Genomic DNA, 15,076 nt, shown 5'->3' with positions numbered 1-15,076 from the left:
TAAAAAAGCTGGTAGGAACACATGGGGAACAATCTAAAGAGATCTTTACACCAGGAGCAAATTTAAGAGCGGAAAGTGTCGGCAAGAAGAAGGCACAAAAGGAGTTTAGTGTGCGATAAGAGGGAGAAAAGGGCATAAAAAAGCGTTAAATGCAGTGGATTAACTTCACAATGTGATCCTTGCTCAGCTCACAGAGAGGCTGCGATTCAAATGTCAGATTTTTCATACTAGGAGGGTTTAATACCTAGGAGTTCATTAGCGGCATGCAGGCACAAAGCACAGCACAAAACATAAAAGAGAGCGGCTTAGAGCAGAAAATTGGGACTCGCTCATCAGGAGCTGTAGGCATATTCTGAATGCCAGAGCTACTAAAAAAAAAAAAGAAGTTTGATTAAAAAATGTTGCGAGAGAAGGGACGTAGTCATTCTACTCCTCTACATGCTTTGACAACACAAACTAATTAAAAAAGCAACTCCATCCAAAGATAACTTCTGTGTTGTAGGTGTAGTGGAGGCAACATTGGTTTCCCTAATTTGGCTTTTGTTGCGTTTCTGGGGCCATAAAGGGGATATCTACCCTTTGCACAGCCATGACAACTGAGTGTGGAATTTTAGAGAAGCTACTGCTGGCAATGATAACTTTGCTGCATAATCAACCCCTTAGCGTCGACGCTATGCACATACGCGGCCTCGGCTTGAAATGGTTATATAGCTGCAGGCATCACCCCGGTGCCATTTTTTTGGCGGTCCGGTTTTTAGTGATAACAACCGATGCGGCTTGTGAAGGATATGCTTCAGTGTAATTCTCCCTGCTTGTTTAAATTGTGTGTGTGTTAGAGGGAAGGTGATTTCAGGTGTGAATCACTCCTCTGCTAACAGGCTGATTGAAATGTTAATGACCCTTCCTCAGCCAGTCCTATTTCAAAGGGTAATTGATCTAGTGTGTTGTGTGAAGGAGACCTGTGTTTACTGTGATTAGAAGGGGCTCATGTTAATTATGCTGATTGCTTCATTGTGGTAATTATCTCTTCTATATGCGGGGCCAGGCTGTCTAGATAACGTATTCTGTACAACTAGTAATTACCTTCACTGATGTCATTATCTAAAGAAAATGTGTTTTCAGGGTCGGCTCCGAAGTGTCTGCCTAATAATCTGTATGAAGCCCCAGTGTGAGGGGGCGGAGATTGTCATTGCAACAGCTTTGTAAATTACATATAAGCTGTGTGTTGTACCATTAAAGTCTGTCTTGTTCCAGCAGTAAGCTTGGGCTCATGTGTGGCTTATTGGGCGATTCCAGGAATATCCCTCCTTGTGGAATATTGGGGTGATTTGCTTTTATGGGGAGAAGGGAAGACTTTGACGGGGATATCATTCTAAATACCGTCACACGGCTGAAAGCTCTTATCCTATAAAGGAGCGGCAGGGGACGTCCCCCCGCCACTTACTGTTGCTCTTCCCGTCCCACCGGGAGACCCAATACACGATCCGACACTTCCGCCGGCTAGACAGAGACTGGAACGAAGCCGGAAATGGCTATGATCTGGTCTCCTATGTAAAAACATGGAAGCGACGTCACAACGTCATTTGCGGTCAACTCAAATGCCAATGGCGCCGATTTAAAAAAAAAAAAATTACAGTATTCAGAATTGTCGTTCAGCACAAGACCCAGAAGCTAGTGAACTTTACTTTTAAGGATCAACATGTTTTACAAAATATAAATTTCCTTGACTGGTGAAAATTCAGCATTTTATAGGAAGATTTCATATGTATCACTTGCAGCCAGTAGGTGATAAACTGAAAGCAGAACAAGATTTTTCTGAAGACTTAGTTTTGTTGTGAAAAAAATCCACAGAGGAGGGACTCTGCTCCACTCCTAGCAGAGATAGAATGTGTTCATGAATCAGTTACACACAACGTAACAAGTGGTCTGGTAGTGCTGGGCTTTCCTACAAGAAAGCTCAGCATCTTTTGCATGTTATAAAACAGCGGTCCTCAACCTTTTTGGCACCGGGGAACAGCTGTGTGCAAGAAAATTGTGCCAAGGCCCAGGGGGTGGGGTTTAAGCGTTTTTTTTTTTCGCAGACAAATAGCTAGATTCAGAAAGACCGCCTTAACTTTGCGGCGGCGTAGTGTATCGTGTTTACACTACGCCGCCGTAAGTTAGCGAGGCAAGTACATGATTCACAAAGTACTTGCCTAAGTTACGGTGGAGTAGCGTAAATCGGGCCGGCGTAAGCGCGCCTAATTCAACTTCGGATGAGGGGGCATGTTTTATGTTAATGGGGGGTGACCTTACGTGGTTGACGTATTTTACGAACGGCGCATGCGCCGTCTGTGTACATATCCCAGTGTGCATTGCGGCAAAGTACGCCGCGCGGTCCTATTGGTTTCCACGTGGACGTAAATTATGTCCAGCCCTATTCACGGATGACTTACGCAAACAACGTAAAATTCAAAAATTTCGACGCGGGAACGACGGCCATACTTAACATTACTATTCCAGCTACTTGATGGAATAACTTTAGGCCTGAAAATGCGTTACCTAAACGGCGTATCTTTACTGCGTCGGGCAAGCGTACGTTCGTGAATCGGCGTAACTACTCATTTACATATTCTAGGCCTACCGCAATGGAAGCGCCACCTAGCGGTCAGCCTAAAAATTACACTTTAGGATACGACGGTGTAAGACACTTACGCCGCTCGTATCTGAGCCTAATTTAAGCTTATCTGGTTTCCAGAATACGCTTAAATTTGCGTCGGCGCAGATTCTGACTTAGGCCGGCGTATCTACTGATACGCCGGCCTAAATCTTTCTGAATCTGCCGAAATGACTGGTGTTAGTGCTTCAGTCATTTCAGCACCATGGTTGCTATGGTGTCAGGATGATTGAAATGAATTATTTCTATCATTACATTGTAATATAAAATTAAATATTTCAACTCGCCATAAAGCAGAACGAGTGGAAGCCCTGAGCGTGTCACTTGCCACGCTGCCTGCCACCAGATGGGGGATGTTACTTTCCACGCTGTCTGCCACCAGATGGGAATGTCACTTGCCACACTGCCTGCTAGCAGAATGGGGATTGCAACAGTTACCTAATTTGCATGTAAAATTAAGCTCCCCCCAGCATTGCAGAGTACTTTTCAGCCAATTACAACGCTGTCAGCCTCTCCTCGGCGCAGGTAAAACACAGGCACATGCAAGTGAGACTTAGGGCGGGTGGTGAAAGATGACGTCATTCTCTCTTCTGTGTCGAGCAGCCTTCGCGGCCCTGTAAGTAAGGGCAGAACAGCAGTGTGGGCAATGAGAGATGATGTAATCTCTCTCCCCTGCCGTCGCACTGCTGAAATTACTTGTCTCCTCCACGGCCCGACAGAAGAGGCGATACGGCCTGGTGTTGGGCCGCGGCCCACAGGTTGGAGACCTCTGCTATAAAATGTTACTGTTTTATTTCACTGCTGTACCCAACATTTGGCAAAAGGAGCAGGTTTTGCATTTGAAATAAAAAGGAAAATCCTGAAAACAAAAAATACATACGGAATCCAGAGCTTTGGATAGGCTTCAATCTCCTCCTCTGTGTACTCATCCAGCCTTCGGGGAATGGCTCTGGGTTGCTTAATTTCATCAACAAGATTCCTCAAGATGTCTTCAGGAATGTCCTACAATAACGGCACAAAAACACCAAGACGTGACATGCCTTCTCTGTACATGGAAATAATTCAACAACAGAGGAATTCAGACACTCCTGTTTCTTAGAGAAAAACTGAATTTTTATTTGGTGCAAAAAATGTAAAACACCCCTTAGAGATAACGGGAACAAATAACACAGTTGACGTAGCAGACACCACTTTCAAAAAGCAGTTAAGATACTGTGACCAAATTCTGTTCTCGTCACAATAGTGCACCAGTGGAAGGTGGGCCAGACCAAATGAAAAATAGTAAAAATTTATTTTTTAGTTTAAAAAAAAAAAATAACACAACCAATGCATTTCAGGGGGAAAAAAATTTATAAATCACCTTCATCAGGGTTTCAGTTAAAATAATAGGATTTTTTAAAACAGCTTACCTGTAAAATCCTTTTCTTGGGAATACATCACGGGACACAGAGCCTTAATTACTTAATGGGTTACGTAATCACTACAGATGATTGGACACTGGCAAACCCAATTAGAATTGAGTTACTCCCCTATATAACCCCTCCCAAATGGAGTGTACCTCAGTTTTGTAGCAAAGCAATAAGTGTCCCACGTTTAACTCAGAAGAGGGGTGGGAGCTCTGTGTCCCGTGATGTATTTCCAAGAAAAGGATTTTACAGGTAAGCTGTATTAAAAAATCCTATTTTCTTGATCATACATCACGGGACACAGAGCCTTAATTACTTAATGGGATGTCCCATAGCAATGCTAAAATTGAGGGGAGGGAGACACAGATCAGAATAAGACCGCCATTGGGCCAGAGGATCTATACTGCTGCCTGCAGTACACTACGCGGCCTACGTCCAAAGGCGGCATCCTCGTACCCTTTCGCATATACCTGGTACAACTTAGTAAATGTATGGAACGAAGACCAAGTACCAACCTTACAGATCTGAGCCATGGAGGCCTGGTGATGCACTGCCCATGAAGCACCAACTGCTCTAGTCAAGTGCGCTTTCACCTGAAAAGGAGGAATCTTCTTTTCTAAACCATATGCCTGCATTATGACTTGTCGAATCCAAGATGCAATGGTAGATTTCGATGCTGCCTGGCCCTTCCTTGGACCCTGTGGTAGAATAAACAGACAATCAGTCTTTCGTATCTGAGCCGTAGCTTGCAGATAAACTTTTACCGCGCTTGCAGATAAATGTTTACCGCTCTTACAACATCTAGAGAGTGTAGACACTCTTCCTTCGCAGACTGCGGGTCTGAAAAAAAAAAAAAAAAAAAGGACGGTAGGACTATATCTTGATTCAGATGAAATCCTGAAATCACCTTAATTAAGAAAGTCGGGTGAGGACGCAGTACCACCCTGTCATCATGAATAATCATATACGGCTCTTTACACGAAAGGGCCGCCAAATCCAATACCCTCCTTGCAGCGGATATGGCTACGAGAAAAAACGGTTTCTTTGTCAAGACTTAAAGAAGCATGGTGTAATGGATCAAAGGGTAGTTTCTGTACAACAGACAATACCAAATTCAAATCCCATGGGCACACTGGAGACTTAACCGGCGGATTCAAGCGCAGTGCTCCCTGAACAAAGGCCCGGACTAGGGAATGAGAGGCAAGTGGTTTTTGAAAGAAAACCAACAAGGCCGAGATTTGGCCCTTGATAGTGCTTAAGGCCAACTTCATATTTAAGCCCAACTGAAGAAAGGCAAGAATCCTACTAAAGACATACTTCCTAGGATGTCATCTTCTGGGTTCACATCAGGAAACATATGCCTTCCAGATTCTGTAGTAGATGAGCCTGGAGGCCGGCTTCCTAGCGTTAACCAGAGTGGATAGGACTGGGCCCCCCCGAGAGCCCACGTTTTCTCAGAATGTGAGTCTCAACAGCCAAACCATCAAATTTTGACTTTGTAAGGCAGGATGGAATATTGGACACTGCCATAGTAGGTCCAAGCGTAGTGGGAGAACCCAAGGTCTTCCTTCTGCCATCCTTACGATTTCTGCCTAACAGGGTCTCCTGGGCCAAGCCGGGGGGCGACCAAAATCACCGGCTTTCCTTCCCTTTTGACTCTCTGAAGGAATCGTGGGAGAAGCGGAACTGGAGGGAATGCATAAATCAGAGAATATTGATTCCATGAAATTGTCAGGGCATCCGACCCTTGAGCAAAAGGATCTCTTGTCCTTGACACAAAGTTGTCCAGTTTGGTTTTGAACCTGGAAGCCAATAGGTCCATATCTGCGGTACCCCATTTCTGACATACGGTTTTAATATGTCGGGGTGTATAGACCATTCTCCTGGACTCAGTTGCTGGCGGCTTAAAAAATCCGCCTGACAATTTTCTACCCCTGGAAGGAAGACCGCAGACAGGCAAGGGATATGCCTTTCTGCCCAGTACAGGATGTGATTCACCTCTCTGAGCATCTAGACTTCTGGTGCCCCCTTTGTGATTGATATAGGCCACAGCTGTCGCATTGTCGGACTGTATCCGAACAGGACAACCCTGCAGTCTGTAAGACCAGACTCTGAGGGCCAGATGAATTGCCCGAATCTCCAGAATGTTGATGGGTAGCAGCTTTTCGGCTCCGGACCACTTCCCCTGGGCAGATGCCTCTTCCAGAGCTGCCCCCAGCCTAGAAGGCTGGCGTCTGTGGTTACCAATTTCCAGGTAACCGAGTAAAGGATCTTCCTTTTGATAGATTTTAGGGGAGCAACCACCAATTGAGGCTCTGGCGAACCTTTGGAAAAAGGATCATAGGAAGGTCCAGGGCATGAACATCTTTGTTCTAAGAGGACAGAATTCTGCCCTGTAATGGCCTTGAGTGAAACCGGGCGTAAGGGACAGCCTCGAATGAGGCTACCATCTTTCCCAATAATTTCAATGTGACCAACCACCTTAGACACTGGCGAAAAAACTGAGGTACTCTCCATTTAGGAGGGGTTATATAGGAGAGGAACTCAATTCTAATTGGGGTTGCAAGTGTCCAATCACCTGTGGTGACTACATAACCCATTAAGTAATTAAGGCTCTGTCCTGTGATGTATGAGCAAGAAAAAGGGAATTTGAATGGACTCAAAATATGTATTTTCCGTGTGAATCTACACTATATTCTGAAAAGTATTAGGATGCCTGCCTTTCAAACGCACATGAATTTTAAGGGCATCCCAGTCTTAGTCCGTAGGATTCAGTGTTGAGTTGGTCCACCCTTTTCAGCTATAACAGCTTCAACTCCTCTGGGAATGCTGTCAACAAGGATTAAGAGAGTGTGTCTATGGGAATGTTTGACCATTCTTCCAGAAGCGCATTTGTCAGGCACTGATGTTGGAGCAGAAGGCCTGGCTCTCAGTCTCCAATTTAATTCATCCCAAAGGTATTCTATTGAGCAGGCCAGTCAAGTTCTTCCACCCCAAACTCGCTCATCCATGTCTTTATGGACCTTGCTTTGTGCACTGGTGAGCAGTCATGTTGGAACAGGAAGGGGTCATCCCCAAACTGTTCCCAAAAGTTGGGAGCATAAAACTGTCCAAAATGTCTTGGTATGCCGACGCCTTAAAGTGGTTGTACACCCTGTACAACCACTTTCACCTACAGGTAAGTCTAGATTAAGGCTTACCTGTAGGTGCTGGAAATATCTCCTAAACCTACACGGTTTAGAAGATATTTACAATTCCTCACATGCCTTTTGCGCATGCGCCAATCTATTCGGAGCATGCGCACTTTAGAAAGAGCACGCTGTGCCATTTCGACCTGGGGTCATGCTGTGACTGGTGGCTCCCGCGACTCCGGCCAGTCACAGAGTCCGCAGCCCCGAAAGGAAGAGGGGTGAAGAATGGATGCTTTCTGCAACAGGGGACATCGGAGGCTTTGGTTTTAGTTAAGTAACACATAATGGGCTACTATGCGGTGCATAGTAGCCCATTATGCTTTACCTTTGCAGGGAAACAAAGAGGAAGTAAAACCCATCAGGGTTTACTTCCTCTTAAAGAGTTCCTTTCACTGGAACCAAGCCCAACCCCTGAAAAAAAAAAAAAACACACCATAATCCCAGCTCCACAGGATGATTTGGACCAGTGCATAAAGCAAGGTCTATACAGACATCGATAAGCAAGTTTGGGGATAGAGGAACTTGACTGGCCTGCACCTCAACCCGACAGAGCGGAGACTGAGAGCCAGGCCTTCTCATCCAACATCAGGGCCCGGCCTCACAAATGCGCTTCTGGAAGAATGGTCAAACATTCCCATAGACACACTCCTAAACCTTGTGGACAGCCTTACCAGAAGAGTTGAAGCCGTTATAGCTGCAGGGTTGGCCAACTCAATATTGAACCCTACGGACTAAGACTGGGATGCCATTAAAGTTCATGCGCCCCAATACATTTGGTAATATAGTGTATGTAGGGAAGCTAATTGCTGGATTAGGAGAGTTACTAGCCTCAAAACGAAGTCCTCCAGTGGCACGCTTCCATCTTCACCCGGTTTTCCTTCTGGGATTGCCTTTCCTGGCCGTTTGAATGGACAGACTGCAATAACGTAACGCCCATGTATTCACATGGGACCCACAGTTGTGGCACAGCACTCTCAATGGACCGCATACTCAAATGTGCCAACCATTCAGAGCACAGTGCGCATGCACCGCTGCACGTTTAGAAGATATTTATTGTTATAGGCTAACCTGCAGGTCCAATTTATAAAACGGAGATAACTATTGCTGTAACCCTGGCAGTGTGGGAAGGCCCTACTACAAAAGTACCGTATTTATCGGGGTATAATGCGCACCCCAAGCTTAGAAAGGTAGTTTAAGAAAAAAAAAAAAAAAAAAAAAAAAGGATTACATTTTTGCCCTGCGTCCATCGGCAGCCTTGTCCGGCGTCCGTCTGCGGCCTTGCGCGGGATCCGTCCAGCCTTGTCGGTGTCCGTCTGCGGCTTCCTTGCGCGGGGTCCGTCCAGACTTGTGGGTGTCCGTCTGCGGCTTCCTTGCGTGGGGGTGTCCGTCTGCGGCTTTGGAGGTGTCCGTCTGTGGCCTTGCGTGGGTCCATCTGCGGGTCCATCCGCACCTTGCCCGGGGTTGCAGCGGTGTTTTTTTTTGGATTTGGCGCCGTGAGGAGCCGGATTTCCTGTGTGTTCGGCTGCGGGCGTGGCCGAGCGCGCAGTACACTCGGCTCGGCTGTAGGCTGCGACGCTCAGAGACAGCAGGGATTGGCGTATATCGCGCACCCACGATTTTCCCCTGATTTTAAAGGTAATTTTTTTCTTGTGCCTGTAGTTGGGCTTCAGAACAAAGATTAGAATCTTTATTTTAACATGTGACTGTAATTTTTAAGTCTCATTGAATTTTTAACTTTGTGAATTGCGCCAACATTCAGTGAAATTATATTGAGCGGAATGTTAACACGTCAAGCCGCTCTAACAGGAAACTAGCTTTGAACTGCAATTAAGTGCGATTAGGAAAATTAAACACAGACTCCGTTTTTATGACCTGGAAATGGAATCATTTCTGAGCAGCATACAGTCAGCATTTTTTATAGGGGGGAGTCAATTTTCCTGTTTCCTCAGCCACCTAATTAGAGAGTTTAGCGAGTCATTTAAAATGGGAACTTCCTCCTAAAGTCAGGACGGGGACAGGCGTCCACATTTGTATTAGTACAAATTCTGTATGGACCCTCTGCTACCCCCTTTCCAGCAAACGCAATGAAAAACAGGGATATATAGTTCACATATATTGGAATACATGTTTAAGCTGACCAACAGCTCAAACTTAGTCCTCTTCTGGCCAGTCCTACACTGCCTTGCCACTGCAAATGCTAAGGTGGACACCATGCCAACATGGGGCATGAAGACCCAAGGTGGGGGAGAGCGACTAGGTTCAGGTCTGGTCGAAATTTTCCACATTTTGTAATGTTACAACCAACAACCCAATTGTATTTTATTGGGATTGTATGTGATAGACCAACACAAAGTGGCACATAATTGTGAGGTGGAAGAAAAATGATAAATGGTTTTCAACATTTTTTACAAATTATTAACGGAAATGTGTGGCATGCATTTGTATTGAGCCTCTTTTCTCTGATACCCATAACTATAATCTTGAAGAATAAATTGCCTTCAGAAGTCACCTAGTTAGTAAATAGACCACCTGTGTGCAATTTAATCTCAGTATAAATACAGCTGTTCTGTGAAGCCCTCAGTGAACCTTAGTGAACAAAGAGCAACATCAAGACCAAGGAACACACCAGACAGGTCAGGGGTAAAGTTATGGAGAAGTTTAAAGCAGGGTTAGGTTAAAAAAAAAAAATATCCCAAGCTTTGACCATCTCACAGAGCACTGTTCAATCCATCATCCAAAAATAGAGAGAGTATGGCACAACTGCAAACCTACCAAGACATGGGCGTCCACCTAAACTGACAGGCCGGGCAAGGAGAGCATTCATCAGAGAAGCAGCCAAGAGGCCCATGGTAACTCTGGAGGAGCTGCAGAGATCCACAGCTCAGGTGGGAGAATATGTCCACAGGACAACTATTAGTCATGCTCTCCACAAATCTGGCCTTTATTTAAGAGTGGCAAGAAAAAAGACATTGTTGAACGAAAGCCATAAGAAGTCCCGTTTGCAGTTTGTGAGAAGCCATGTGTGGGACACAGCAAACATGTGGAAGATGCTCTGGTCAGATGAGACCAAAATTTTACTTTTTGGGCTAAAAGCAAAACGCTAAGTGTGGTGGAAAACTAACACTGCACATCATCCTGAACACACCATCCCCACTGTGAAACATGGTGGTGGCAGCATCATGTTGTGGGGATGCTTTTATTCAGCAGAGACAGGGAAGCTGGTCAGAGTTGATAGGAAGATGGATGGAGCCAAATATAGGGCAATCTTAGAAGATCGTATTTGCGTTTGCTGATTCTTGGAGAGAGCTGATCAATTACAGGCATACATCGATCCTTTGTTATGGGGGATCGTGGCAAGCAGTAATTTCTGCTGATTGGTAGTGGATTCTACACGATTCCTTTTTGGATACGATATCTCACAATATATGGACTTTCTTCACAGACCACTGGTGTTTCAGTTTATTAATTTAAGCTCATATGCACTAGCAATTTATGGACATTAACTTCTTTTGGTTTCACGTATCAATACTTTGAATGTTTTTTGTTTTTTATTCTTTTTTATTCATTTTTAAGTTTATGGATTTATGTATGGGTCATCTACCAAATTTTTGGTGATATTACCTGTCATTTTGGTTTAATTCTAATTTGAATGATAAAGGGGTTAGCGCGATTTATTTTTCTTCTATTTTCTTAATTATGTATGAAATTTATGAATTATTGCACTGAATTTTGGTTATTTATTTGGTAATTTAACAGAGCATTTTTGAGTCACTTTACGTTTTGGGCTAGCACTGTCATTCATCTCAGTCATATCCTTACTGAAGGACTGTTGTAACATCATGGTGGTCAGTGGCACGCCTACAGCTTTCATAGTCATTTCTCCATGAAAAATGCTAAAACCAGCTTGGCAATGAATCAGAAGCAGTCAGTTTCCTCTGCTGTACAGTGTGGCACAACATAGATACAGACTTGGCAAGTATAGCAATAACGGTTTACATAGAGGAGTGATAAAGAAAACACATGTCCATGTGAAGCACTTACCTCTTCAGGGAATAAGTGCAGTCTCTGCATAAAGGTCTTCCTGTGAAGGTTTTTCGGCAACATCCCATAAACTGCCAGTTTAATAATCTGCAAAACAGAAAAACAGGAGTTAAAAAGGGAAACTATGATTTTGGCAAGTTTTTCTTAATTTACAAAATGTGTTTGTAAAATACTTTTTATGACAAAGGTTTCCTAAAGCAGTAAGGGTTAGCTAAGAAGAAAGCACAGCAGTAGATATTTCCTTTTATACACAGCTAACTTGTAGTGAAACTTCAATTTTTTTCAGTTCCGCCAATGTACTTGTACAGTGCCTTGAAAAAGTATTCTTACCCCTTGACATTTTCCACATTTTGTCATGTTACAACCAAAAATGTAAATGTATTTTAATGGGATTTCATGCGATAGACCAACACAAAGTGGCACATAATTGGGAAGTGGAAGGAAAATTATAAATGTTTTTCAAGATTAAAAAAAAATCAAAAATCTGAAAAGTGTGGCACGCATTTGTATTCAGCCCCCTTTACTCTGATACAACTAAAATATAGTGCAGGTGTAGGCAACCTCGTCACTCCAGCTGTGCTGAAACTACAATTCCCATCATCCCTGTGATTGTCAGGGTCTTGCAATGTCTCATGTGACTTGTAGTTCCACCAAGACTGGAGGGACGAGGTTGCCTACCCCTGATCTAGTGGAAACAATTGCCTTCAGAAGTCACCTAATTAGTAAATAGAGTCCACCTGTTTGTTATTTAATATCAGTATAAATACGGCTGTTTTTTGAAGCCCTCAGGGGTTTGTTAGAGCACTTTAGCGAACAAACAGCATCGTAAAGGCCAAAGGAACACACCAGACAGGTCAGGGATAAAGTTGTGGAGAAGTTTAAAGCAGGGTTAGGTTATAAAAAAATATCCCAAGCTTTGAACATCTCACAGAGCTCTGTTCAATCCATCATCCGAAAATAGAGAGAGTATGGCACAACTGCAAACCTTCCAAGACATGGCCGTCCACCTAAACTGACAGCCCGGACAAGGAGAACATTAATCAGAAAAAAATCAAAATCGATGTATTAATTACACTGCTGTGACAAACAGTACAAAAATGCCTTAATTACCAGTATTTAGTGCCTGGCTTGCCAAAGTACCTCAGGTTACCTCAGGTGTTCCGTCAGCATCAGCAACCCGTCTATTATATTGACCGGAAATGACGCCGCCGCCGCCATCTTGGTACCCTCGTCCGCAGCAAGGCTACAGTTAGAAGTCGGCAAGCGGACATCTTTTTACACCCACCAAAGTCTTGTATTTTACATGTATTTTTTACCAGTAAACTGAGCTTATATACTATATAAAGCTTATATAGTATATAAGCTCAGTTTACTGGTAAAAATACATGTAAAATACAAGACTTCGGTGGGTGTAAAAAGATATCCTCTTGCTGACTTCTAACTGTAGCCTTGCTGCGGACGAGGCTACCAAGATGGCGGCGGCGTCACTTCCGGTTAACTCTGCTTGCTGACTTCTAACTGCAGCCTTTCTGCGGACGAGAGTACCGTGATGGCGGCGACGGAACGTCACTTCCGCACGGGTCTCCTCTCCCGGAAGTGACGTCTTGCTGGCTGAGACGAACAGACTCAGGCGAAAGCAGTAATTTCGGGTTCGTCTCGGCCAGCGTTACAGTTTGGACTAGCATTCGCGACCCCCGGCAAATTGCCAAACGACCCCCCCGCTGCTTTAAAGAGTCGTCGGTTCGAATCCCAACCATGGCACTACCTGCCTGGAGTTTGTATGTCCTCCCTGTGCCTGCGTGGGTCTCCTCAGGGTACTGCCATTTCCTCTCAGTCCAAAAAGCTGCTGGTAGGTTAATTGGCTTCTGTCTAAATTGGCCCTAGTATGTATGAATGTGTTAGGGCCATAGGTGTGTGCCAGTGTTAATTTTGTCGACAAAATTAATACTATTTTAGTCAAATAAAATATGACTAAAACTAAAATGGCATTTTAGACAAAAGCCTAAGACTAAATCTAAATTGAAATTTTACTTCAAAATGAACACTGGTCTGTAGTGCATGTTCACATCTCAATACCATAAATAATAACATATTAGATTTTTCACTCCAGCCGTATATAATGAGTTTGGAAATTGCGGAGAAATGTTAACTAATGCATTACAATTTAATTACACCCATTAGATTTTAGACGACTATGTGTACTGGAGATTTAGTCGACTAAAACAATTGCAGAAGACTAAAATGGGACTAAAACTAAAATGCAATTTTTAGTCCTAAGACTAAAACTAAAATCAAAGTATGCTGCCAAAATTAGCACTGGTGTGCGCACAGGGTGTACCAAGTGTACCTTGGCACATCCTAGTCACCCTGTGCAGTTTTTATTTCCCTTGCTTCCTGGTGCCCCCTGCAGTGCTGCCAGCTTCTCTCTTCTCCTGCCAGCTGCTCCGGTGATGTTGCAGGATGGAGAGCAGGAGAAGGGGCTGGTAAATATTTCAATTACCAGCCCCTTCCTTTTTTGAATGAACACAGTGAGTGATCTGTACCGGTTGCTCCTGTGTTCTTTCCTAACTGAAGCATAGTAAACTAAGTTTACTATGTCTCGGTTTGTGAATGAACAGTAAGCCGCTCCGCACAGAGCACTTCCCATTAGTTTACGGTCCAGTGCAGCTGAGGCTGCAGAGAACGGGACTGGGGGAGCTCTGTCCTCAATCCCTTTCTCCAAAGTGAGGCATCAGGGGTCTGTTTAGACCCCTGATACTTCACCAAAGCCCCCCCCCCCCCAACAAGGCTCCTAAAAAAAATTGTAAAAAAAAAAATTATATTGTAAACAATAAACTAGAAAAGGAGAATTGTAAAAAATAATAAAAACTACTGACATCGTCCTCTGCTCTTGGTGCACACCCTAATGCAATAGGATGCACACACCAATGGTTAGATTGTAAGCTCCTTGAGGGCAGGGACTGAATGTACAATATATGTATGTAAAGCTTAAAGTGGATGTATACCCACTCTCGCCCTTTCTAAACGACTGCCATAGTGCTGATCTATAAGGATATAGATGCCTCCTGCATGTATCTTTACCTGTCAAATGTCTCCCCTCTGTCTGTTATAAGACCTGAAAAACTGCAGATTCTGTGGGTGGATCTGTTGTCTGGCGCTCGGTGGGTGGAGTCGTGATGTCAGTAGATTCCCCGCCCTCCTCTACACTCCCCTTGTCAACATGCATTTTTTCCTGTGTATTCCTTACACTAAATTCTGCTATGATCACCAACATTCAATCAAAATCCAGAAAAGTAACCACATGACTTCAAAAAAGGAGTGGGGCTGGGAATTAAAAAAGAACTCCCGTCTCCAGGCTAGTGCATGAGATATGTAAATAACCTGTCACTCACAGCAAGGGGGCGGAACGGACTAAGGTTTTTCTCTGCAAGTCAGTTTTATTTCACTAAACAATAAAAGAGGATTGCTCAGAGCTGGATTAACTCTGTGTGGCAAGACTGGGCACAGATGATAGGAAATCGTAATTTGTACATTGTGACATCATAAAAATAAATAACAATTTTCGGGTTTACATCCACTTTAAATTGACGGCGCGATACAAGTACCTGTAATAATTTATACTCTGCAGCTAAACTGCGCAGCTACTTGCTGAGAGCTGCCCATGACCTATCTAAACAAGTGGTGACTCCACAAATCACAATTGTCCTCCATAGAAAAGTAACGCGCAAACCAAGTCTGACATTTTCAAGATTGAGAAAAGTCCCTCGTTTATGAATACTGAC

At 43.9% G+C, this 15,076-nt stretch overlaps 1 protein-coding gene across 1 annotated transcript in view; it reads right to left on the bottom strand.

The window, feature by feature from the left end:
- The window catches only part of MRPL13 (mitochondrial ribosomal protein L13), a 103,147-nt gene that overhangs the window by 27,517 nt on the left and 60,554 nt on the right, over positions 1–15,076 (bottom strand). The window contains exons 5-6 of the mRNA XM_040354913.1: positions 11,295–11,381; positions 3,537–3,658 (exon numbers count right to left, since the gene is read on the bottom strand). Coding sequence (XP_040210847.1) covers positions 3,537–3,658; positions 11,295–11,381 — 209 coding nt within the window. The remainder of the gene's footprint in view (positions 1–3,536; positions 3,659–11,294; positions 11,382–15,076) is intronic.

The sequence above is a fragment of the Rana temporaria genome, chromosome 5 (assembly GCF_905171775.1).
Source record: "Rana temporaria chromosome 5, aRanTem1.1, whole genome shotgun sequence".
In the NCBI taxonomy this organism is placed as follows: Eukaryota; Metazoa; Chordata; class Amphibia; order Anura; family Ranidae; genus Rana; species Rana temporaria.
The sequence above is the reverse complement of the archived record's forward strand: the minus strand, read 5'-3'. Positions and strand labels throughout refer to the sequence as shown.